We start from the raw sequence: 25,751 nt of genomic DNA on the forward strand, positions 1-25,751 counted from the left end.
GTGTTTCCAGCACAGAGGCTTCACAGCCTGTTCAAAGCCTTCCAGGACTCCTTCAGTGCTTACAGCCTTGCAGCTTTCAGAACGTGAACATGAAAACGAAAGTGAGAGGGGAAAGAGAAAGCAATGACGTCATCGCTGCACAGATGTTTCACGGTTTCTGTTTTGCGTTTGTGAACCAATCAGAACACTTCTGGTTGGTTTTAATAACAATAATAACAATAAAAATATTAATAATGACAATGATATGAAGAGAGTCAGTCTACGGTCAGGTTCTTCTCTCTCATCATATCCGCTGATTTCAGGTGTGCTGTGATTATTTCTCTGGAAGTAAAATAAAGTGAAATGTGAGTGACAGGAACACGTTTTTACACGAGTCCGATGTCGTCCTCTCGTCCAAACGCTGAAAACTAACCAGTCTTCAATGTTCCGAGCGCACCTTCAGCACCTGCAAGACCCACCAATCAGCGCCCTGCCTCGCTCACCAGTTTGCAGGTACTTTTTCCCAAGAGGGAAAATGAAAGACGGACTTTTTCCCCAATATTTCTGTTTCCTGTTTGTAAAATAAAAGCTTGAACTCTGCTGGCAGCATGGACACGCACTCTCAGCACCGCACAGGATCTTCATCGTCTTCATCATGGTCACCTGGGGCCTGCTCTTCGTCCTCTGTGGCGCCCTGACCCCTGCCCTCTGCTGTGATTGGCTCACGCACTACAAGCAACCGAGCAAAGAAGCCCGGGGCCTCCTCACTCTCATGGTGAGTACAGCACTGACTCCAGGTCCTTAAATTGGTCTTTAAAACATTCCAGGACTCCTTAGACTGTTACAAAGAGACAGTTCCAGGGTCCTTTAAAAGTTTCCAGGATCCTTGAAGACATTTCAAGAGTGATGAAATTATCCCAGGACATCATTAAGTTAAAGAGATAAAGAGATTCCTGCTGTAAGAAGATCATTTGTAACCTTCACTATAGCTGTTTCTGTGCTGTTATGGGCTCTGAAACCTGACTGGAATAAGCCCTTCCTCTGCAGACGTGATGAATATTCAAGACAAAGTTTACTGACAGCTGAAACGATGCATTCAGAGCCTGTAGGACATTTGTAAACATCACAGGTCACATGTTTAGCGTGTAGACTGAAGGGGTGTCCAAATTCATGGGCTGCATCCTCCTGAGGACCCGGCCTTCGCGGTCTACGTGGCCTGGGTCCTCAGAAGGTCGAGTAGGCCAGTCGTGAGCGGCTGTGAAATGTGACGCTCGAGCCTTCAGATCTGCGTCACCGCTGTCTGGGTGGAGTTAATAATCTCGGCTGTCTGCTCCTTGCTATCTAAAATATAACAGGACGCTGGTGTAAACTCTCGACCGTCTCACACTCCTGTTTAATCAGTTTCTGTTTGACGTTTATTCAGCTGTGTGGAAACTAGAACTTTGATCTCAGCCAAACTGATTTACTCACAAACAAATGAAACATTGAAAAAAGCCAAACAATAACATTTATAAGTTATCTAAGTGACTCATATATCATGCTTAACCTGAGTAGTTAAGACCGCAGGGGGGTTGAAAAAGACGTTTGGGTGGAGTTAGCTGTTATCGCCCCGGCTAGCTATCGAGCTAGTGGGTAAAAGACGTCTCTCCAAATATGTGATATCTTGATAAACCGAGCAGATATTTGGAGTTTAATATCTTAGAAGCTTATTTTGTGACCCTGTTTTTTTCTCCATACAGGTGACCCAGGTGTTTTGTTTGTTTGTTTGTTTGTTTGTTTCTTCCCCCCCTTCTCACCGTCTCTTCTCCCCTTTGGTTTTCTTTCTCTCCCTCTCTTTCTTTCATTCTCTCTCCCTGTCCTATCCCCCAGTCATGTCTGTCCCGTTTGTAGCAACTGAAAATAAAATAAATTCATAATTATAATAAAGGTCAATCAAATGGACCAATATGGCAAGGCCATGATGATCCACTTGGTAAAATAAATCCGCTTGGCATCTTTCTTGGCCTTAAGACAACAATTCTGATGGCTAAAGATCCAAACGGGACACAAAAAAAAAAAAAAAAGAATTTGGACAGCCTTCTGCGCGTCGCTATGATGCAATCGGTCTACAAATGCGGCCTCAGGAGGATGCAGCCCATGAATTTGGACACCCCCTGAATGTGGGGACGTCAACAACACGTCACGATTGGCAACAGCTCAGAGCGATGTGGTGAAATGAAGCGCTGTCTCTCTGTTTCAGGGCGATCAGCTGACTGAACAGCACTCTTCAGTTCATCCGGTTCGATTCCCAAAACATCTCTACAAGCAAATAAAAAACTCTGAGGTAGGTCACATGACTACATCGATGACATCACATCTGTTTGTCAATCAGACGCCTGCAGCTCACCTCTCTCTCTCTCTCTTCAGGTGGACTCAAAGCTGGTTTTCATCAGAGACAGTCTGCAGCTTATTTTCTGTCTGTATCGCCATGACAACCTGTCAGCCGCTCCCTGGGGCGCCGACAAGACGGAGGGCTTCCTGACGGTCATCCACAGACAGATCATGGAACTGAGCGCGTGTGTGAGTGGACACGCCCACTTCACTGCTTTCAGCCTACTCACAGGAGCAAACATGCACCCACACCCACTCTCCTTCACCTCCTCCCAGAGCCTCCTCTTCATCAGTGCTTCACCTCCTTTCACCTCCTCCCACACCAACACTTCACCTCCTTTCCGAGCCTCAGTCTGAACTGTTCTTTGTCTCCAGGTTTCGACCAACAGTCCAGCCAACAGCAGACTGAGGAGCTACTACAGGACTCTGGCCAACAGTACTCTGTCTTGCTCTGTAAGTACAAGTACTGTAGTACTCGTTGTATTATTGTGTGTAGTGACAGTGGTAATAAGTGTAGTACTGTGTGTACAGGGCTGCAGTACTGCGTCATGGCAGCTGCTCAGGAAGGAAACCAAACTGCGCCTGGAACAGCTGGAGCTGCTCGTGGCCTCCATCAGAGTTCCTGCTGCTGCCAGCAGGAGGCGCTCTGCAGCAACGCAACAGCAACGCAACACTGACACAATATCTGAAGACTGTCTCTGATGTTCCCCTCTCTATTTATTTATTTATGTATTTATTCAGATTATTTATGTATTTATTTGAAATATTTATTTATTTATTTTTCTACATATTTCATCAAACACTGTTTGTTTGTTTGTTTGTTTGTTTGTTTGTTTGTTACTTCAGAGTAACTCAGTGCTTTAAGTACAGAAACTTTGTCTTCCAAATATTTCTGTCGTGCATTTTAGTCACTCTGAATTTTTACTTTAGATTGGTCTTATTTATTTATTTTTTTGTATTAACATTTCATATGCTTTACCTTTTTTTTTAAATAAGTTACTGAAATAAATTCTGTCTCATTTAAAATGAGCTGCATTCATTGGTTGTAGGGAGGAAGAACTCCTTTTTAACAGGAAGAGACCTCCATCAGTAGCATGCTCATGGAGGGGTGCTCTCTGATGGGATGGAGAATGCAAAGAAGCATTCACGAACAATAAAACAATGATCTTTACTCTTAATCGCACCTTTCTCCTCTCCTCCTTCCCCTTATCTTCCCTGCTTAGCCTCTTGTGTCCTTGTCTTGTCTTGTGTGCATTACTTTCCCTGGAACAGTCTCTCACTGTCGTTCTCTAAAACCTAAAAGAGAATTATGGATTTGATCAACTGGTCTCTGAATGCTATTGACACCCTTTTCTCAACGAGAAGTCTGGGCTCAGGTGAGGAAACCAAACTGCGCCTGGAACATGGAGGGACCTTCCCTGCCGGATACACGATGGCAGACATGGCAGACATGGAGGGTCTGTCGATCGAGGACGCTGAAGATATCTACCTATGAACCATGATAACAGGGTTCTTGCTGATCGGAGCTGGCTTGGCCCTGGCTTATCGGAGAATTAAGAAAGCGGAACCAGCTGTTCAAACCCCCACAAAGCTGCCCGCTGGGATTGAAACGATGGGACGACGCGCGACTTCTCAGAACGGGCTAACTGAGTGCAGCATGGTTAAGATCTTGGAGAAGCTTACGGCTGCCGTGAATACTCAGTGTAACTACAGGGGTCCAACAAAGAATGGCCACGCATCATACTGATGTCTTCGGAAATTTATTTCTCTCTCTCTCTCTCACTCTTATTGTCTTCAGACACCGTGAAAACTGAAGAAACACAAAGTACACAACATAAATGTTTTGAGCTATTCAGTCTCTCATATCAGTGTCCATAAACAGTCTTGTACAAGCAGAACAGAAAAATGCACAATAATGGATATCACAAAAATGTCCTCTCATTACCAGTGTAGAACACGTATGCAACATTATACAAACAATATACATGAAACCATACCGTGTGCGCCTCTTGGACCACATGCAGAATAACATTAACGCTGAGGCTGTAGATGCAACTGTAGCCATGTATCCATGCTAGCTCCACAATGCCGTGATTGTGCTCTCAACCAAACTCTGGTCATGTGACAATTACAAACTTTACCTCATACAAACTTTACAGCACTTTACATATTTAACAAACCCATATTTTGTAATCACATATTTTAGACATGTTTTTTTTTTTTAATTAATGTTACACTTTTATCATCTTACTCTTATAAATAAATGAACTAAATTAAGCATGAATCTATCACAGAAACACAAAATAACCAACTTTATTTTAACTGTCTCAGGGACAGTTACACTCCCACCAAATTACTATGATTTATGAAATATGTAAATAATTTGAATAAATCTAGGAATTTACAGAACCAAACAGTACTTAATTGTGACAAACTTGCAAGTCAATCCTAATACTTTAATCATCCCATACACATTTACAGAAGTTCCACTGGAACATTCTAGTTACTTTCTATTAGGACCACTAATTTATGTATAGGGCGTTCAAGAGTGGATGGTTTATTGAGCCTTTCACCCTCTTTCGATAGTTTTCTATTTCCTAGTTGTATTCTGGCTCTTTTGGCTAGTTGCTGAATCCTAGCAACTATATTTACTGCTGTATGCCATTTTGAGAACCTTTTGAGTCTCTCCAAGAAGTTCCTGTCCTCTACTACCTTTGTTTGTAGTATTTGTGTCGTTTTGACCTCTGGATCACCTACCAGAAGGTCTGGAGTTGAGTCTGGTGTGACAAGCTCTCTTTCCCACAGGAAATGAGGTCCAATGAGCCAATTTGAACTGATGAGTTCCACTACTGTGAGGCCTCTGGAAGCGTGATCCGCTGGATTTTGATTGGTGTCAACATAGTGCCACTGTGCAGGATCAGTTGCTTCTCTGATTCTTTGCACTCTATTAGCAACAAAAAGGTGAAATCTGCAAGCTTCGTTGTTAATGTAGCCCAAAACCACCTGTGAATCAGTCCAGAAATACTCTTGGTCAATTTTGAGCTCCAGTTCCTCTTTTAGCATTCTGCTGACTGCTGAGGACACCACTGCTGCTGTTAATTCCAGCCTTGGTATGGTTACAACTTTTGTGGGTGCAACTTTTGCTTTGCCCATGACTAAGGAGCAATGCACTTGGTCTTCACTCATCACCCGAACATATGAGCACTGACCATACCCACGATTGCTCGCATCTGAAAAGTGGTGGAGTTCTATTCTCTGGACTTTCCCAAGGCTTTCAGGTACAAAGCATCTTGGGATTTGGAGTCTCTGCAGGTTCTTCAGATCAGTGACCCAACTCTCCCATTGTGGCTTCAATTCACCAGGCAGTGGCTGATCCCATCCAATGCTCTTTAGACACATTTCCTGTAGAATTTTCTTTCCTATTAGAAGGAAAGGAGCCAAGAAGCCTAATGGGTCAAACACAGAGGCTATAATGGACAGAATTCCCCATCGTGTTACTGGTTTCTCCTCCAGGGCAACTTTAAAGGAGAAGGTGTCACTGCTTACACTCCACCTTACTCCCAACACAGTCTGAACTGGGAGTTCATGATGGCTGATGTCCACATCCTGGGCTCCACTAGCTCGTTCACTATGTGGAATTGACTCCAGGACTTCTCTGTTGTTGGATATGAACTTGTGGAGCCTTAGTCTTGCCTTTGCACACACCTTCCGCACATCTCTCACTAGTTCAATGGCTGCATTCACAGTTTTTACACTGATTAGCCCATCATCAACATAGAAACTACTTCTGATGAAGTTGGCTGCTGTGGGATGTTCCCTTTCATTTTGGCTCACAAGATACTTCATTGCATAATTTGCGCAGCCTGGTGAGGATGCGGCCCCGAAAAGATGGACTTTCAAGCGATATTCTTTTGGCTCTGTGTTTGTTTCACCATTTTCCCACCACAGGAATCGCAAGTAATTTCTGTCCTCTCTGTTTACATGAAATCTGTGAAACATCTTCTCTACATCACAGATGATTGCAATTGGGTGTTGGCGAAATCGGCAGAGTACTCCAGTCAAACTGTTAATGAGATCAGGTCCAGTCAAGAGGTGATCATTCAGAGCTGTGCCACTGTACTTTGCAGAGCAGTCAAACACAACCCTGATTTTTTCCGGTTTTCTCGGGTGATAGACGCCTTGATGTGGAATATACCACATATTTCCTTCTCTGGGATCATCTTCAGCTCTTTCGGCATCACCTTCCTTGAGGACATTGTCCATGAACCTTACATAATCGTCCTTAAATTTGGGATTTTTCTCAAACTTCCCTTTCAGGTGCTTAAGTCGCACCAGAGCCAGACGCTTATTTTCTGGCAGCTGAGGGCGTGCCTTAAAGGGAAGTGGCATCTCTAGGTGCCCATCAGCATTCTGGTGTATTTTCTCATTTAGCAGTTGCATGAACTGTATGTCATCTTGTGATATGCTCTTTTCTCCAGGAGCTGTGTCTTTGAAGTCTGACTCAAGCACTCTGATGATGGTGGCTGGTGTCAAGGGTGGAAGTTCCTTAACAGATAAGCGATGGCACAGGCCTGTCACTTCTGCTGATGTTGCCATTTTTTGTGAACTGCCAACAATGCTCCAGCCCAGGTCTGTCTTGATTGCATATGGCTCTTCATCACCTCCCGCGATTACTTGCCGTGGTGCCAGTGCTCTAGGACAGTCGTAGCCTATTAACAGCCCGACCTTGCAATCCATTAACTCAGGCATCTCCTGTGCTATTCTGATTAGATGTTCCCATCTTTTGGCAGTTTCAGAGGTGGGAATGTGTGAACGTTCAAGTGGGATGAAGTCTCTGGTATAGGCAAGTTGATAAAGCTTTTGGAGGAAAACCCTCTAACTCTGAGCCCACTAACTCTTTCGCTCTGAACAATGGAATCTCTTCCCATCATAGTGGTTAGCTTTAACTTCACTGGCTCTAAACTCATCCCCATCTCCTCACATACCCCTTGATCTACAAAAGTGTTGCTACTCTGTGTATCTAATAGAGCATACACTAAGGTCTCTCTCTCTGGAGTGGTGGTTGAAGAAACCCGCACAGGCACGATCATGGATGTGCTCCCACCATCTCCTCTGTCCATGCAACAAGAAAGTGCAGATATGTTTTCTTCTGCCTGCATTCTATGTGATGATGTGTTCACTGGAGTCTTTGGACGGTCTTCGTGAAGAGCTGTTGGATGATGTTTTTTACAAACTCCGCAAGTCGCCTTGCGCTTACAGTCTTTTGAATTGTGTCCTCTTCTGAGACAACCAAAGCACAGGTTATTGTCAAGTATGAACTTTCTTTTGTTCTCCACGGACATTTTCAGAATCAGAATCAGAATACTTTATTGATCCCTGGGGGAAATTATTTTTTGTTACAGTGCTCCATTTTAAACCAACATTAAGACAAGACAGACAATACACTAACTAAGAATAGTACAATATATACATATATATACATACATACATACATAAGTCACTCATAAATAAATAGTTGGAAAAGAAACATGTGTAGTTGTAGCAGCAAACAGTGTGTTAAGTGGATGCGTTGTACAGGGAGATGGCCACAGGCAGGAATGATTTCCTGTGTCGTTCAGTGGTGCATCATGGGTAATCTCAGTCTCTCACTGAACGAGCTCCTGTGACTGACCAACATGTCATGGAGTGGGTGGGAGGTGTTATCCAACATTGTCTTTATCTTGGACAGCATCCGCCTCTCCGACACCACCTTGAGGGAGTCCAGCTCCATCCCCACAACATTGCTGGCCTTACGGATCAGTTTATTAAGTCTGTTGGCATCTGCGACCCTCAGCCTGCTCCCCCAGCATGCAACAGCATAGAGGATCGCACTGGCCACAACAGACTCATAGAAAATCCTCAGCATTTTCTGGCAGATGCTGAAGGACCTCAGTCGCCTCAAAAAATAGAGACGACTCTGGCCCTTCCTGTAAAGTGCTGTGGTGTTTTTAGCCCAGTCCAGTTTATTGTCAATGTGTACTCCAAGGTATTTATAGTCCTCCACAATGTCAACACTGACCCCCTGGATTGAAACAGGGGTCAAGTGTTAATTTTAGCAAAGATCTGGCATTTGTGAATAGAATGGCTTTCTCCACAGCAAATACATGTGACTGAGTTTGATAGCAAAGCATTTGCTTTTCTTTCTATATCAGGCTCATTTGAATTGTTCTCCACTCCGCTGTATCCTGTGGTTGTTCTCTCTGATGCTTTCACATTTGTGATGTATGCATTAGCTTTTGGACGCTTTATGTCTCTAGCTGACCTTTCTTCAGTGTGTTTCAAGGCATGAAATGATGTTACAGGATTGCATGCAACTTCCGCTTCTTGTGCAACAAAATCAGCAAATTGTTTGAAGCTTGGATATTCTTCTTTTTGCTGTAACTGCACTGTGACGCGACGATTCCAACGAGAAGTCACCCAGTCAGGAAGTTTTTGGAGCAATTTTTGATTCTCTTCACAGTCATTTAACACCTGCAGTTCTTTGATGTATGGCATAGCATTGCTGCAGGCTGTCAGAAAATCACTGAATTGTCTCAGTTTAAGCGACTCTCTTGAACCAATCTTTGGCCAGTTGTTCAGTTTTTCCCTAAATGCACGCTGAATTATAAAGGGGTGGCCATACCGAGCATTCAAAGCTTCCCAAGCTTGGTCATATGCTTCGTCATCCTTTCTGTAAAAGCTTCCCTCCAATACAGACCGTGCTTCTCCACTGATGTATTTGCGTAGGTAGAACAACCTGTCAGCTGGATTTGTGCATCGCCGCTCTATCAAAGCTTTGAAACTAGTGCTCCACTCTAAGAACTTAAGTGGGTCCCCTGAGAAGACTGGGGGCTCAGGTGCAGGAAGTCTGGTGAGGACCATTGTGTCATGCAAGGCTTGCATTAACAATGACTCATTGTTATTATTGTTTGGTTGTTCATTGTTATTATTCTTGTAGGTTTGCTCTGGTATGATTTCTTCAGGAGCTAATGGAGGACAACTGACTACCGCACTGTGTGCGCTTTTGTCTTCTCCACAGGCTTCACTTGAATCTGCTTGAGAATAAGCCTTTAGCTTTGCAGTTATTACCTGAAGATCTCGCTGATTTTCTAGTCTTTTAAGCTCTTGCCTTTGTGTGGCAATAGCCTCCTCCATCTCTATCTCGGCCTGCTTCGCGGCAAGCTGTGCAGCATACTCTGCCTTTTTTACATTGATGCTTTGCTGCTCCGATAAACAGCTTGAGCGGCAGCTACGTACAGAAGGTCGGGAGATTGTAGTCCCAAATATTGACCGAGCATATTCTCTGTCTAGCACCATGTGAAGTCTCGCATTTTCTGCCTTAGCATCAAACTCTTCTTGCCCCACTTCACTCATACGTACTTTAAGTATTCTCATCAAGTCCGCTGTTACTGCTGTGCAGGAATCAATTTTTCTTCTAGTCTCAGTAGAAGGGGCTGACTGCGATCTCATATCTTCGTATGTATTTTTCACTTGTGACTCTAGCCCTTCGACAGTATCCATCATGTCAGCTAATTCCTGGTCAGAGCACTCATCTTTAAGTTTGGAACGTGTAGCTTTAACTTGTTCTTTCCAGCTTTCATATGGTTTGATAAATTTACTCTCCTTCTGAGAAAACTCTTGTTGCTTAAGTTCTAGCATTTTGGGCGTTAACTTTTGCTCCCTTGAGGATTTCCTGGGCTCTAGTCTTGAAGTATTAGAGGCAGGCTTCTTCAACATTATCTGCTTGATTTCTATTTTAGCATGAATATCACCTATGATCACCTATATACCACTCATGTATATATCTTTCAACGTAGCACTCTTAATTCTTATTCTCATGTATATATCTTCCCACGTATATCTCATGCACATATCTTCCCACGTAGCACTTTTAATTCTTATCCCTACTTTTATTTTTTTCCATGTCTATTTAAGTGCTATTTATGACACTATGTTTGCACTGAAGCACCGCAGCAATTTCCTAATGTTGTAAACCTGCTCAACATTTGGCAATAAACCCCATTCTGATTCTGATTCTGATGAGTAACTCCAATTTCTCTCTTTCGACATCATCAGTGTGTAATTTCAATTGTTCATTCAATCTACTTAGCTCTTCCTTAAGGGAATCAATTTGTTCTCTGCATTCTTCAATATGTGATTTTTCTGTGTTTACTGACATTGTACATGTTTCAGCAAACCTGCTGCATAAACAAGTTGTTGCTATATGTACATGCGATCCTGGCAAATATACAATTCTCAGTACAATCTGATTCTTGCAACAATTTGCTTAACTACACCCCTTGTTATTCTACTTTTAAGTTGAACTCTTAAACATTTTTAGAACACTTTAAACAACACCACTTGTAATATAAAAGGGAACACTTTGGCTATAATAACAGGTTGGTTACCTTTAACTCAGTACCTTTCTTAAACAAAATAAATTATTATTTTAATAGACCTCTCCAAACTCCAAACCTCTCCATGAAGTTGTGGATATATCACAGCCCAACCTGGCGCTGACTGAAGAGCCGTTATCTTTTCCTTGAAGACCGCCAGGGATTTTACAGTTCTTGCTGTGTGCAGCGGCAGAGATTTGCAGAGCTGTAGTTTATGATGGTCAATGTCGCCCTCTATTGGTGAAGTCGTGGTCGTTGCCGTCCAAAGCGCCAATAATGGTGTTTCCTCTTTTTAAGTTTGCAAGCCTCTTTTCCGCTGTGTTCTCGAACCACACACACTGCGCTGTCAAGAAGGTTTCTTCCTTTCTTATTCTGGAACATGCATTGCTTCTAACGTCGAACTTCCAGCCACGTTGGCGGTACGTTTTCACTGTAACTACAGGGGTCCAACAAAGAATGGCCACGCATCATACTAATGTCTTCGGAAATTTATTTCTCTCTCTCTCTCACTCTTATTGTCTTCAGACACCGTGAAAACTGAAGAAACACAAAGTACACAACATAAATGTTTTGAGCTTATCAGTGTCCATAAACAGTCTTGTACAAGCAGAACAGAAAAATGCACAATAATGGATATCACAAAAATGTCCTCTCATTACCAGTGTGGAACACGTATGCAACATTATACAAACAATATACATGAAACCATACCGTGTGCGCCTCTTGGACCACATGCAGAATAACATTAACGCTGAGGCTGTAGATGCATCTGTAGCCATGTATCCATGCTAGCTCCACAATGCCGTGATTGTGCTCTCAACCAAACTCTGGTCATGTGACAATTACAAACTTTACCTCATACAAACTTTACAGCACTTTACATATTTAACAAACCCATATTTTGTAATCACATATTTTAGACATGTTTTTTTTTTTAAATTAATGTTACACTTTTATCATCTTACTCTTATAAATAAATGAACTAAATTAAGCATGAATCTATCACAGAAACACAAAATAACCAACTTTATTTTAACTGTCTCAGGGACAGTTACACTCAGAATAACACCTCTGAGCGTAAATTTGATTACATCAAGGAGAAGTTCACTCAGAATAACATCTGTGAGCGAAAGTTGGATCACATCGTGGAGCAGCTGACTGCAGTCGTGAGTTCTCAGAATCGGCTCTCTGAGCACAAGAATGACAAGACCACGGAGCGCAAGTTTGATACCATCATGGAGAAGCTCGCGCCTCTCCACCGGGAGATGGAGAGACCAGTGTTGGAGTGTTAAAGAGCAGCTTTGAAATTCTCATGAGTTGTTCGCATAAAAGAATAATCAACATCATAATGCGGCTGTCCCTTCGGCGCCAGCTGTGGGCTCAAGGCTGGAGCCGAACAAAACTCCCTGATAACAACTGTGTGTTGACTGTTCTTCCCACTCCATGCAAGGCCACCTGGGTTGGCTGGAAGACTGTTTACTTAGCCTGGCAGGGCGAAGGACACTGTCTCAGCTGAACTATGGACACGCACATACACTTGCACTGATAAGCACTCACTGATCCCCCTTCCCCTTCAACCTGCCACTGCATGTGGCTCATAAAATTTGAACTTGAACTTCTGTTTCTTTATGATGTTCCTCACAAGATAAGCCCCATCTCATGATCACTAATCTGTGGTCATGACAATTTGCATATTAATGAGCACCTCACTGCTCCTCATTGTTCATTCAGTGGTGCTAGTGTCAGTCACTGTGTAAATGTCCTGTTTATAATCCTGGTGAAACCTGCAGTCAGCTGAGACTGAAGAAGTCACCTGATGATGACGAAAACATCCAGATGAATAGAATCAAACTTGTGAGTCTCATCAAGACTCGCAAGGTAAGGGGCTTTTGTTTTTTATATGCAAACTAAACATTATAAACTTTGTATTTATCATCTGAATTTACTTCAGACTGACTGCAGCAAAGAGACTTCAGCCTTGTCTAGTTTTAAAACCAGTCTTTACAAAGAGCAGGAGAAGCCCATGTGTTCTGAGAAAGCTCTGACAGGCCAAAGAGGCAGCAGGCACCCTGGTTACCCAGGTTAGTAGTTCTAAAACTATGTCTTTACAATAAAAACAATAAAACCACAAAATATATCTAAAGTCAACAGCTATATTTTCAGTGAACTGTCAGCCTCCTCAAATACAGTGTGTGGTCAGCTCGAGCTGCCGTCCTTCTAAAAGCTTTTCTTGAAGTGTTTCAGCAGATCAGCACGCTCTGCATCAGCTGCTGGAGTCTAGCAAAGCACTTAATATTTCAGTCTTTAAGCGGCCCTACCATTCTCTACTAATGAGCTGCACACCACAGGCCTTCAACTTACACCATGACTTAAAAAGCCATCTCTTGACCCAGCCATCTCAGCTAGTTACAGCTATCACGATTACAATTTTTTCAGCTATTGCACCCTTCCTCTGTGCTTTGGATAAAGGCGCTGTACAGAGATATCCACAGGAAGGAAAGATTTCCTGCTGTGATTGGTTTTATGGTAAATGGTCTTTATTTGTATATGTATGAAGAGCTTTCTCTACGTGTGTGTTCCTTTTTCTTTCCCTTTTGGCACAGAGGAAACGTAAACCAGTAAACTTAATGTTGAGGTTTCCATTCTCCTCAGTGCACACATCGCAGTCCAGAAACAGCAAACAGTTATCTTTGTGTCTTCCTGGTGAACTTTGTTTCCATCCACAGAGTTAATGTGAGCAGTGAAGGATTCTACTTTTGACCCAGGTGTTATCAGCACATCTGTACCAGTAGCTCGGCACTGTCCCGGAGCCAAGAGCCTTTCTTCCCACTTCCTCCATGTAAAGGTTGGCTACAATAGGAGACACCAGGGACCCATGGCACAGCCATGTTTGTGTCTGTAGAAACCCTCGTTGTATTTGAAACAAGGCAGAGCTCTAACAGTGTGCACGTGAAGAGGGAGAGTGCGACTCCTTTATGGATTTTTGGAAGTCCTGCATACAGTTGAGTTCAGGACAACAGTGGACCTCCCCTTGTCGGCTGGTAATATGGTGACATTTGGTGGGTATTGGTGGGTATGCCACAAGCAGTGACGATGCTGCTGCCATCGTTTAACATGGAGTCTGTGTACACACTCACACAGCCCATCAGAAAACGCTGCCAGGCTCTAAAGGCTGAACCAGCAGCTGCTCATCGGTCAGATCTGTTTAAGATCATCCAGCAAGTTTAGTCATGGAACAGTTCATCAACAGACCAAACACCCTCCAAGCAATGTTCCCTCTAAGCTGCACGCATGTGAAATTGCGCACTGCTGGCACGGTCTCTGCGCACAGAAAATCTGCGCTGTGCACATAAAAATCGAGCCTGAATTGAAGTTAAAATTAAAACGTTAACAATTCTGTTCTGCAGTGTTAGTCAGTAAGAGACTGGCTGCTCCTGTATGGGATTAGAACGATGCCACCTTATCCCATAGTCCAGCCAATGATGCGATTCACATTCGTATATACGCAGCTAATCAACGCGGTTGACAGGCTCTGACAGCGTCCTTATGTGCCGACACCGGTGTTTTAGCGAGCAAAGCTGATGTGGAGTGAAGCCACGTTAATGACAACGTGTACAACCATTGGAGATGTGAGCAGGACAGACGGAACAACTGACGGACAAAGTGTGGACTTTATACCAGTTTTTAAATTGTGTTGATCGGACGTAAAACCAGAGCTATGATAAAAATATCTGTAATGTTTGTTTTTCTTCCTGAATACTGTCGTTGTTTATATTTACTGCGGGAAGAAACGGTAAAAACGGCGTTTTATAAGGAAAACGCTCGAAAGGCGAAAGCACTCTCCGCCTGGGGAGGGGGGTAGGAGTGACGGCGGTGTTTTGAGATGTGAAAAATTTGCGACGTTTAGTGCAAATCTTGTGTAGTCAGTGTGTAGTGTAGTCAATAGTTTTGTTGTGTGTCAGAACAATGAGGCGCCTGCTGAGTGTCACAGGTGTTACAGCAGTGACACATCTGCTGCTGTCAGGCCTGCAGGTATCAGGCTGTTGTTCTCCTTCATCTCATAGTGGACAGAAATTATTTTTTGGAGCGGCACAAATAATTTGTGTGGCATCAGATTTGATGCAGAACAGCTGATTGTTCTGTAAATAGTTTGAAATGTTTATTTAAAAATCGCCTTGGCTGCATTTTTAGGTAAACAGCTGCAAAAAACTTTGTGGTTTGCATAATTCAGTTACTTTTTTTGAAGAAGTAACTATATAATTAATTGCCCAACATTGGTCATTATTTACTGTATGTTGCAGACAGAGTTACAGACTCTCTCCCAGACCACAGACTCATAATACAAGTCAGAGCTTTATTTAAAAAAAAAAGGAAAGTTGTGTTTTCAAAATTGGAGTTCAAGTTATTTTTACTTCCAATAGTGTTAACATGCTGCACAGGTCATGAACAATTGTTTAAAAAAATTTCATTGTAAGTGGGATAAAGCAGTTAATTAAAAGTAGTCTAACATAAATGTAAATGCTGTAATTTCATTATTTTAAGAAACATGCAACTTGGATGGATTCGGTGCTGGCGTGACCACAATGACCACGCCTGCTGTTGCTCACAGTGGTCCAAGTGTCCGCTCAGGGAGTTTGCGCGATTGCTCAGACACATGAAACATTAGAGGGAACATTGCCTCCAAGGTATGTTCCCTCTAAACTGAGCGCGTGAGCAATCGCACACTGCTGACATGGTCTCCCCACACAGAAAATCTGCGCTGCGCACACAAAAAAAAATCCAGCCCGAAATGGAATTAAAGTAAATACGTGTATTTATTTTATTTCGCTGATTCGCGATTGCTCCCGCGCTCAGTTTAGAGGGAACCGTCTTCATCAGGGTTTGATAGGCAGGCTCACCATCAGCCAACACCTGACTCTTTGAACCCCTAGAGGGCGCCAAAGGTTAAAAAGACAGATGTCTGTACACAAGAAAACAATAAACCTCAACAATGTTGTATAAAATTATGCAAGACATACAAAACAATCTGTGAAAAGGGCCAAAGGTCATACATTAAATCCATCCATTGTCGTTCGCAGGTCTAAACAAAAGACAATCCAGACATTAAAATTCTGCTTGTGCACAAGAGTGGCATCAAAATTTGATCCTATATAATAAAAAACAATAAAAAACAGAGCGTAATAGTATAAACTGGGATATTTTACTGGAATCACAAACTGTGTAGAGAAACAGGGTGTGTAAAACTGTAAGGTCCCCCTCCTCACTGCATCCTGCCCTGTAACATTTTCCACCCACTTCGGGTGTTATCGGTAACATTGCTGCTAATAACGCCCACTGAATGGACCAATAGCATCCCAAGTGGGTGAGTCTCTCCCCTAACTTACTTCTAAAGATCTGGGGTCCCATGTCATGCTTGGTAACAGCGGACCACCCAAGTCTCACCCTTAACCCCCAACATCGAAATGTGCTCAGGGCACTCGAGACGGCTCTCAACGTTTGTTTCATCCCATACGTCCAGTTAGGGAACAACAAGAATACGATTTTAAAATGGCCCATAAAGGTGAAGTTTTATCTGCAGTTAAACTATTAAGAAACAGACATACGAGGTGGAACCAAAGAGAGTTCATTTTAAAACTCCCACGTTTTCTCACTTCTCGTGAATAAGACAGAAGTCTTTCTTATCTGGTTACTTTTAAAAAATACTTTATTTGGCCTTTGTCAGCTTTATTTGATGAAGAGAGGACAGGAGAGCAGGGCAGAGAGAGAAGGGAGACAGCTCGACGCACTGAGCTAAACCCCCTTATCGTGTTACTTTATCAGATAATGATTAATCAGTAGATTACGGAAATACCTGATAGACAACTGTGAAACTGTGTGTCTCAGTCTTTGCCTCCCTGCGGCTCATCTACGCTTCTTAGTCTACCGAGCTGGACTTTTTTTTCATCAGAGCCGCTTCACGACTCAGATTCTTCAAGCTGTTGGCGACCTTTCTCAGAGATTATGAGCCATGTTGACATGACATCATCGTGACATCATCACGACCCTCCACTTCCCAAAGCTGCTGTGTTGGACTGAGATCTGTGACGGTGGAGGCCATCCGAGTGCAGCGGCACGTTCAGGAACTCGGTCTGAGATGATCTGAGCTTTGAGACGTGGAGCTTTATGACCAAATCTCAGAAGGATCATAACGGGACAGACGTGGTCTAACCGTGGTCTAACCGTGGTCTAAGCCCACGCCATCAAACCAGCAGCCTGGGCGCTGATACAGGCAGGATGGAACGTGCTTCCAAACTCTCACCCGACCATCAGGAAACCTTTTTCACCTCCTGTTGTTCAGTGTTGTGGGTCTGTGTGTTTTCTGTCACGGTCCTGGGTCGGTGACCACGTGCTTTGTGTTTCTTGGTTATTTGTTGTTCATGGTTGTTGCTGTTGGTGTTTTGGTTTCTGTCCTTGTATTTCTAGCTGCTTAGTTCTGTAATATTTCCAGAGTTCTAGTTCTTAGCTTTTGTTGTTGACTTCCGTGTGTTCTGTGTTAAGTTTACGTATCTTGAGTTCAGTCAGCGTGTTTCCTGTTTTACTTTGAAGGTCTGCGTGTTATGCAGTGTTGGTCAAGTTACTTCAGTAACTAATTACTGATTACTTCCCCAAAAAAGTAATCCAGTTACTTTACTGATTACTTATTTTCAAAAGTAATTAATTACTTAGTTACTTAGTTACTTTTAAAAACACGATTTACAACCTGAAGAGGTGTCAAGAGGAAATTGTATTTAGTAGTCAGTATAATCTTTTTAGTGATATAAGTTTGCATATGGTAGAATACTGCATGTAGTGATTTGTATTAGGAAATATTCAACCATGTATACTTAGAGGCATATAATCAATTGTGTGTGATCTCTAGCAGGCTGCAGGCTTGGCGTGCACCCCAGGAATGCACCCCCACGTCCTGGGAGCATGGGAGAGATCGTACCTTGTTTTATTGTTTTATGGCAGGATTAACGTAGTTACGTTTGTTTTAGTCTAAGTGCTTTAACTGCTGGACTTCCTCACCCTTCTCCTGACCAAGGATGTACCTTTTATGACCCTTTGATCAGCGGGACACACACACACACACACACACACACACACACACACACACACACACACACACACACGTTCAATGGAGTATAAAATAAAAACCAGGGGCAGTGCTCAGGGCGAGTCTCAGTCTGGAGGCTGCCCTTGCTAGCAAGAAGTTCTGTGTGTTTCTCTTCTCTGAGTCTTTACTGAAGAAGTGTTTTAGAACATTTTCTTTAACAAGAGGTGATAAAGCGATAGATATTTCAGCCCAATTCTACTTTTTCTGCATAATCCATCATATAAAATGTAATCAAATGGAAAAGTCTCTTTTTAAAACTTGTTTTATTAGTTTTAATCTTTTAACTTTATGCATCAAGCAAAGATTTAATTATATGCAACATTCTCTGACTGGAAGAAATTAGTTTAATATTTAAACCTATTTTCTGCACATTCCAGCACATAAAATAAAATATTTTTTGTGTTTACACTCAGTCTTTCAAATAGATGCAAGTAAAACACAGCAGAACATAAATAAAGTCAAAGACTTGAATAAAGTAATCAGATTACAGTAATGTAATCCGTTACTGCCCATCTCTGGTGTTATGTCAGTGTATTGAGTTTTGCAGGCAGAACGACCCGAATGTTGCATTATTTTTATTGCGTTAAAATGAAAAAGTCTTTAATTATTGCTCACATGTGGGAGGGACTGGGAGGCAGCATATTTAATGAGGAACAGATTAATGTTGCACAGAGTTCATGTTAGTCTGAGAATGGCTCGCAGATGAGCCGCTCAAAGGCAGCTGCAGTTAGTTTGGCATCAGAGCAGTGGGGTCACCCTCAGGGGTCAGGGGTCAGGGATGGTGACCTGTGTGTTTCAGGTCAGTTTTTTCAGTCTTAAAGGTTAATTTTTAATCACTTTAATAATTCGTCAGGCATCAAACACGTGAAAACTGATTCTACTGTCAGTAGATCATCTTTAGGTGCAGAGAGGACTCAGATGTGTGTGCATCATCTGTCTACGTTTATGTCTTATCCCTGCACAGTTAGTGCGGAGGACCCACAACTCATTAAAGACATGAAAGGGCTATTCAATTCTATTCTATCAGAAACAGCACATCGTGTTTCATGTTTAAACACACTGCTGATCATCGGTAACATGTGATGGGAGCTTTCCGATGAAGCGCAAACTTCCTGCGGCTGGAAGCAGAATCAGTCATTCGAGTACTTTAGGGTAAAAGCTGCCTCGGCCTCGGCTCAGTGTCGCTCTGACTCTGCAGCTCGCTTCAGTTTCAGCGTCACTCGCCCCGCGCTTGGTGACACTGAGCGACTCGTCGAAGCTGAAGTGGAAAACGAAACACTCGCCGAGATCTCATTTCTCCACAGAGGAGCTCCACGCTTCCTTCCTTCTTTCTTTTCTGTCTAAATGTGACTGAAGCTGCACTTCCTGCCTCTCTGCCGCTCTCTCTTCTTCTCTGTAAACATAAACTGAAGCGTTAAACCGCTTCCTGTGACGAAACTCACAGGTTTTACTTTGATTCATAGACGCAAACACAAGGACGAGGACAGTTCTGTCCATGAACACTTACTGAGAAACTACAAGAGACATCATTGTTTCCATGTGACTCAAAGGGAACAAGCAGCAGGAAATCAAAGTGTTTGTTTGTTTCATGAAAAACTACAAACTGCATATTAATCCTTTATTTTCTGAATGAGAAACATGGATCATTACAGAGCAATCGCTTCAAACAGCACATCTCTGAACTGCGTCTCCGATTCAAATTCAGCACATAAGCATCAACAAAACCAAAGTGAAACCACCAAAATAAAACAACCATCCACCCATCGACCATCCATCCATCCATTGATCATCCACCCATCGACCATCCACCCATCGACCATCCATCCACCCATCGACCATCCACCCATCGACCATCCATCCATCGACCATCCATCCATCGACCATCCATCCATCAACCATCCATCCATCGACCATCCACCCATCGACCATCCATCCATCGACCATCCATCCATCAACCATCCATCCATCGACCATCCACCCATCGACCATCCATCCATCGATCATCCAACCTTTGATCTGTATTTTATCTCCTTACTTTTGACTTTCGGCAAAACTCAGATGTTCACAAACTTTTGTGTTTAATGAGGAGTCAGCATTCCAATCATCCAATCAGAATCAGGCGATGACAGTGCACTTTATTTTTGAGTTTATAACTGACTGACCACTGGAGGAGTTTTACAGGACACACACACAAGGACAGAAAAGTGAGGAGAAAAACTGCAGGATACAGAATAGTCCTAACACCAGCTGGTTGACTGTGTAACAGTAAATTAACTACAGATTTTTCCTGGCAGGTTCGATAGCTCGCAGTTTAAACCAAACTGAGTTTTTTGGGGCAATAATGAGCTGATTCTCAATACTTGGTCAGTTTTTTAAGTATTTCACCAGCAAAAACAACATATAAGAGAAAATGAACAATAAGTAATTACAAAGGTCTGTGTTTGTCTAATATGTATCTGCTTTGATGACATCAGGCTACAGATTAGTACTTTTATTTTTGACTTGTTTGACTTGTTACCTCGTTCATTTACATCATTATTTTAAAAGTGTATTTAATTCTGTAGTTTTGTTTATTTTGTAGTTTTTCATTTAAGTTTCAACTGAAGTAGTTCTAGTTTTTATAAGACTTGAACATAATTATTGTTGCACTTTAACCAGCTGCACACTTCTGTCACAGTTTGTTTCAAAATCAAATAAACTAATGAAGCAGCTGACATATTTACAGTTTGTGAGTTTGCTTCTGTTTCTCCTTTGTGTAGATTTTATTGATATAGTTTTCCAAGTTTATAAAATCGTTTCATTGAGTTTCATTGTTTTTAAAACTTTTAATGTTATTTTAGTGTAGTTAAAAACATGTTCACATCAAGTCTTAGTTTGAGTGAACAGTAATGATCTTGTGGAGCTAACATCACATCAGAGCTTTTGATTCTTCTGCCCATTTGAAAACTTTTTGCTTTGACACTGCACACTGAAGTGTTACTGCAGTAATGTGATTACTTTTTGAAAGTGCTCTTTGAGACACGGAGCACTTCATTAAAGTGTCTGGGGCCTCCAGCTGACGACACATGTAGCTGACGTCAGCTGTCCATAAACTTTTGACCGTCAATGTTTCCATATGTTTTGTGCATCTCTGCTGTTGCTGGATTTCTTACCATGTTGAGTCAGCAGTTGCAAAGCGAAGGCTCGCGCGCCACCTCGCACCCTGAGGGGGTGGCCAGGATGCAGTGGGGCCTGAGGTTGGGAAATTTCCAGAAGTTCTTAGAAATGTTTAATTTTTGTTGAATGCATCAGAGTTTCATTTACTGCTTTCCAGGATGAAGCTTTATTTAAACCACAACATAACACAGACTCTCATCAGAACCACAACAACCACCAGAGGAAGAACCAGATCAGCGCAGACCTCCGACACCTCCAACACCTCCAACCCTGCAGCACCCCTGCCAACGGTGAGTGTCTCGACTCAGATATCAAAGCACTGAAGCAGTTTTAGATCAGCTGTGGGCTTTATTGATATCCTCAGATTAATCCTCAGACTTCTGGATTAAACATATTTCATTAGAACAACAGCTTGAAACCTGATGCCATTATTGATTTTCTATTGCTCAGTCAGCTGTTGAACTTTCAGTTACTGTTTCCTAAAATCTTTGATCATTTATGTCTGCGACAGCTTTATTTGTAATTTGATGAATGAAGTCTGCAGTTTGGATAAACATCAGCTGGTTTTTAACCCTGTGAAACAGAAATGTGGCAAATATGAAACATTTTTGTGTCACAGGGTTTCAGAGCTCTACATCATCAGTGCCAAAAAACCCCCGATCCTTCAAAAAATACCAAGTAAAACTCAAATTTATAATGATTTTGTTCCTAATTAGTTAGAAGATTTAAAAGAGGTTTTGAGGGTTTTAATAAAGTTTGAAGACTTTTTAGCGTTATGCCCTGGCTGCCTGCGAGCTCTGTGCTGTTGAATGAAGTTGCATTTTGAACAATTTGGCTTCGGGTCCCTCTGTGCCGGTGATTAAAAGCCCCTGATGATTAGCAGTAAGGCGCTAACGAAGGCGCTTTAAGTTTCATTTCAGGGCCAAAGCTTCAGATAAGTGACTCATTGACTTTCAGGACTTTTCTTCTTCATTAGAGTCAGAACGTGAATTTTCCACTCATGATGCGAGACGAGAACGTCAGCTGACGGTTGGCGCCCGATCGGGTCTCGTAGCTCTGACGAATAATTCCACCAACGCTCCGAGGCGCGGCGGGAAAACCTGCTGACTGGAAAGAGTGTTGTGTTTTTATGTCTGATAGGAGCTGAGCGAGCGACACGTCACCTCGGCACACTACAAATACCATTCGCTCAAAGCGCCCGGTATCAGTCCGGCCGATCGCTAACAGGTCAGAGTTCAGCTTTGGTGACTGTAGCTACCTTTACTTCTCTCAGAGCTGTGATGTCACATCCCGTTTCAGGCATTTAGATGGGTAGTAAGCGTCAGGGAAACTGTTTGGGATGTTTTACGTATCTGAAACCAAAGATATGACCATAAATATGCGGACACGTCTAACTACTCACCGATGTTGTTTTTTTTTTCATAAATACCTGTTAATGAGCTTTACACCACTCCTCTAGTGACTCACCTGGCAGTAGAGGGTCCAGGTTGTGCTTTCAATCAGATTCTTAGTGGTTTGTGAGTGAGTCACACAGGTAGATGTCCTCTCATTGGCTGATGTGCTGACATCCAGCCCATCTGCTTCTCTCTGTTCCAGGTTACCTGCCGGCTCACACAGCACACACCTCAGACCAGACAAGGACCCGCTCGGCTCTCATGGCGCCCTCCACCGTCCTCCTCATTCTCTTGCCGCTCTTTGGTCTCCAGATGATGCTGGTTGCCAAGCCAACGCCGCGGTGCCGTCCTCTGACAGGAAGAGTGGTTACGGGAGCCCACCATCTACTCAACGCCACGGTAGGAACGGAAACCCTCAGACCTTAACATCAGCTGCTGTTAGTCGGTCATCTGTCCATAAAAATTTAGTGATTCCTGTTTGTCCTGTAGGGACCGAAATTTCCTCTCCACTGCCGGCCAGTCAACGCCAATATCTCCTTTCCAGACTCCACCCTCCCCACCACTGCAGCCAATCGATCTCAGGTAAACTTCACCGTGGCCTGTCGGCTCTCATAGAGCTTTGTTTTCTATGTCTGGATATGACCTGATTTCTCATTGGCCCACCTCAGTGTCCCCGAGTACTGTGGGTCGTCTACAAGTTACTCGAAGGCATGTGGCTGACGTACGAGGAACACGAGCTACCTGTGGGAGATGGCGGAGTCAACTGGGACGAGAAGAAACTCGAAGAATTCTTCACCCTGCAGGACCGTCTGCAGGATGAGGGTCGCTGTGTGAGTACCAGAGCCCATCTCAGTAGAACCGCCTCAGTCATTGTGGTCTCTGTAATCTGTAGTTTCTGTAGAACTGGTCTAAGGTCTGATGGTCTCTGTAAAACCAGCCTATGTAGAATCAGCCTGTGTAGAACTTGTCCCTGTAGAACCAGCCTCCTGTTGCTGTGATTTGACGGTCCGTGTCTCCGCAGCTGCCCTCGGACGAGGAAGCATCAGGTCTGCTGTCGTCGTACTTCAGTAACGTCACAGCAGTCATTGAGCAGCAGGTAAAAATTGATCTCTGCAGTCTGATTCATAAAACGTCACGAGTAATAAATATATTTTTATTAAATCAATTCAACATCAAATGAACGATATAAAATTATTAAAGATTTTATTAAAGCTTCGTCTTAATAAATGACATGTTTGAGTCACTGTGTGTGGACCAATGAGAGCTGAGTGTGCGTATCTTGTCTCACAGGACAGTGCAGCATGTGGTTGGGAGGCTCTGAGGAGAGATGTGATCTGGGTCCTAAAGTCCACCCAGCAGATACACAGGTCCTGCTTCAACTGGAGCCACGCCCAATGAAAAAATCCTTTGCCACGCCCACCAAGGAGTACTGATAATCATATATTTTATTTATACCTTTATTTATTTATATGTATTTATTATTTATTGTTTTTGTACTTTTTCTGATTTCATTTTTTCTTATTTTTTATTGTTCAAATGTTTCATTTCATCAGAATAAAGCATCAAAAAATGCACTCTCTTCTTTTCATTATTATTATTATTTTTATAAGTCTGGGTTAAACCGGGGTTTGGCAGGGTCTGTAATATCAGATGTAGGAGTGCAGCGAGGGTAAAACAAGAACTTTGAAATAAATGAACGTGAGGCTCTGATCAGCTGACCTGCGCTGCAGCTCTGATGCTCTTTATGGCTGACTGGAACACGCTCAGCATGAGTTGTGTGCCTGATTTTAAAACAGTCTATGCTTTTCATATGAAGCTGAAGTACAGCGACCTCAGCTCTACGTCTGCACCACGAACGCATCACAGGGAGGAGTAGAAAGGATGTGCTGAGGCTGTGAGCGCCGGTGTGATGTCATTATTTTGGTATTTCTGAGCGAGCCTCCGTGTGGTCACTGGAAGCATCACCAGCAGCACATGAAAAACAGTGAAAGTGAACTACAGTGGGGCAAAAAAGTATTTAGTCAGCCACCGATTGTGCAAGTTCCCCCACCTAAAATGATGACAGAGGTCAGTAATTTGCACCAGAGGTACACTTCAACTGTGAGAGACAGAATGTGAAAAAAAAATCCATGAATCCACATGGTAGGATTTGTAAAGAATTTATTGGTAAATCAGGGTGGAAAATAAGTATTTGGTCAATAACAAAAATACAACTCAATACTGTGTAACATAACCTTTGTTGGCAATAACAGAGGTCAAACGTTTACTATAGGTCTTTACCAGGTTTGCACACACAGTAGCTGGTATTTTGGCCCATTCCTCCATGCAGATCTTCTCGAGAGCAGTGATGTTTTGGGGCTGTCGCCGAGCAACACGGACTTTCAACTCCCGCCACAGATTTTCTATGGGGTTGAGGTCTGGAGACTGGCTAGGCCACTCCAGGACTTTCAAATGCTTCTTACGGAGCCACTCCTTTGTTGCCCGGGCGGTGTGTTTTGGATCATTGTCATGTTAGAAGACCCAGCCTCATTTCATCTTCAAAGTTCTCACTGATGGAAGGAGGTTTTGGCTCAAAATCTCACGATACATGGCCCCATTCATTCTGTCCTTAACACGGATCAGTCGTCCTGTCCCCTTGGCAGAAAAACAGCCCCATAGCATGATGTTTCCACCCCCATGCTTCACAGTAGGTATGGTGTTCTTGGGATGCAACTCAGTATTCTTCTTCCTCCAAACACGACGAGTTGAGTTTATACCAAAAAGTTCTACTTTGGTTTCATCTGACCACATGACATTCTCCCAATCCTCTGCTGTATCATCCATGTGCTCTCTGGCAAACTTCAGACGGGCCTGGACATGCACTGGCTTCAGCAGCGGAACACGTCTGGCACTGCGGGATTTGATTCCCTGCCGTTGTAGTGTGTTACTGATGGTGACCTTTGTTACTTTGGTCCCAGCTCTCTGCAGGTCATTCACCAGGTCCCCCCGTGTGGTTCTGGGATCTTTGCTCACCGTTCTCATGATCATTTTGACCCCACGGGATGAGATCTTGCGTGGAGCCCCAGATCGAGGGAGATTATCAGTGGTCTTGTATGTCTTCCATTTTCTGATGATTGCTCCCACAGTTGATTTTTTCACACCAAGCTGCTTGCCTATTGTAGATTCACTCTTCCCAGTCTGGTGCAGGTCTACAATACTTTTCCTGGTGTCCTTCGAAAGCTCTTTGGTCTTGGCCATGGCGGAGTTTGGAGTCTGACTGTTTGAGGCTGTGGACAGGTGTCTTTTATACAGATGATGAGTTCA

The 25,751-nt window shown here is 43.0% G+C and overlaps 2 protein-coding genes across 2 annotated transcripts; both read left to right on the top strand.

Annotated features, from left to right (window-relative positions):
• Positions 1-619: 619 nt before the first annotated feature.
• ifnphi1 (interferon phi 1) lies at positions 620-3,069 on the top strand. The gene is made up of 5 exons (XM_014410339.2): positions 620-754; positions 2,219-2,302; positions 2,386-2,538; positions 2,725-2,802; positions 2,881-3,069. Exons 1-5 carry the CDS (start codon positions 635-637, stop codon positions 3,049-3,051), a joined length of 606 nt encoding a protein of 201 aa, XP_014265825.1. The 5' UTR covers positions 620-634; the 3' UTR covers positions 3,052-3,069.
• Positions 3,070-22,709: 19,640 nt separating this feature from the next.
• On the top strand, positions 22,710-23,865 carry LOC143418428 (uncharacterized). The gene is made up of 5 exons (XM_076883530.1): positions 22,710-22,847; positions 22,938-23,030; positions 23,117-23,278; positions 23,470-23,544; positions 23,739-23,865. The coding sequence occupies exons 1-5, from the start codon at positions 22,710-22,712 to the stop codon at positions 23,844-23,846; spliced, it is 576 nt and encodes a 191-aa protein (XP_076739645.1). The 3' UTR covers positions 23,847-23,865.
• Positions 23,866-25,751: the final 1,886 nt, after the last annotated feature.

The sequence above is a fragment of the Maylandia zebra genome, linkage group LG4, assembly GCF_041146795.1.
Source record: "Maylandia zebra isolate NMK-2024a linkage group LG4, Mzebra_GT3a, whole genome shotgun sequence".
NCBI classification, from domain to species: Eukaryota; Metazoa; Chordata; class Actinopteri; order Cichliformes; family Cichlidae; genus Maylandia; species Maylandia zebra.

Coding starts and splice junctions, on each gene's coding strand:
- ifnphi1 (XM_014410339.2), top strand. CDS start 635: ATGGTCACCTGGGGCCTGCTCTTCGTCCTCTGTGGCGCCCTGACCCCT. Junction 755..2,218: donor GGGGCCTCCTCACTCTCATG/GTGAGTACAGCA, acceptor TCTCTGTTTCAG/GGCGATCAGCTGACTGAACA. Junction 2,539..2,724: donor TCATGGAACTGAGCGCGTGT/GTGAGTGGACAC, acceptor CTTTGTCTCCAG/GTTTCGACCAACAGTCCAGC.
- LOC143418428 (XM_076883530.1), top strand. CDS start 22,710: ATGGCGCCCTCCACCGTCCTCCTCATTCTCTTGCCGCTCTTTGGTCTC. Junction 22,848..22,937: donor ACCATCTACTCAACGCCACG/GTAGGAACGGAA, acceptor TTTGTCCTGTAG/GGACCGAAATTTCCTCTCCA. Junction 23,031..23,116: donor CTGCAGCCAATCGATCTCAG/GTAAACTTCACC, acceptor GGCCCACCTCAG/TGTCCCCGAGTACTGTGGGT.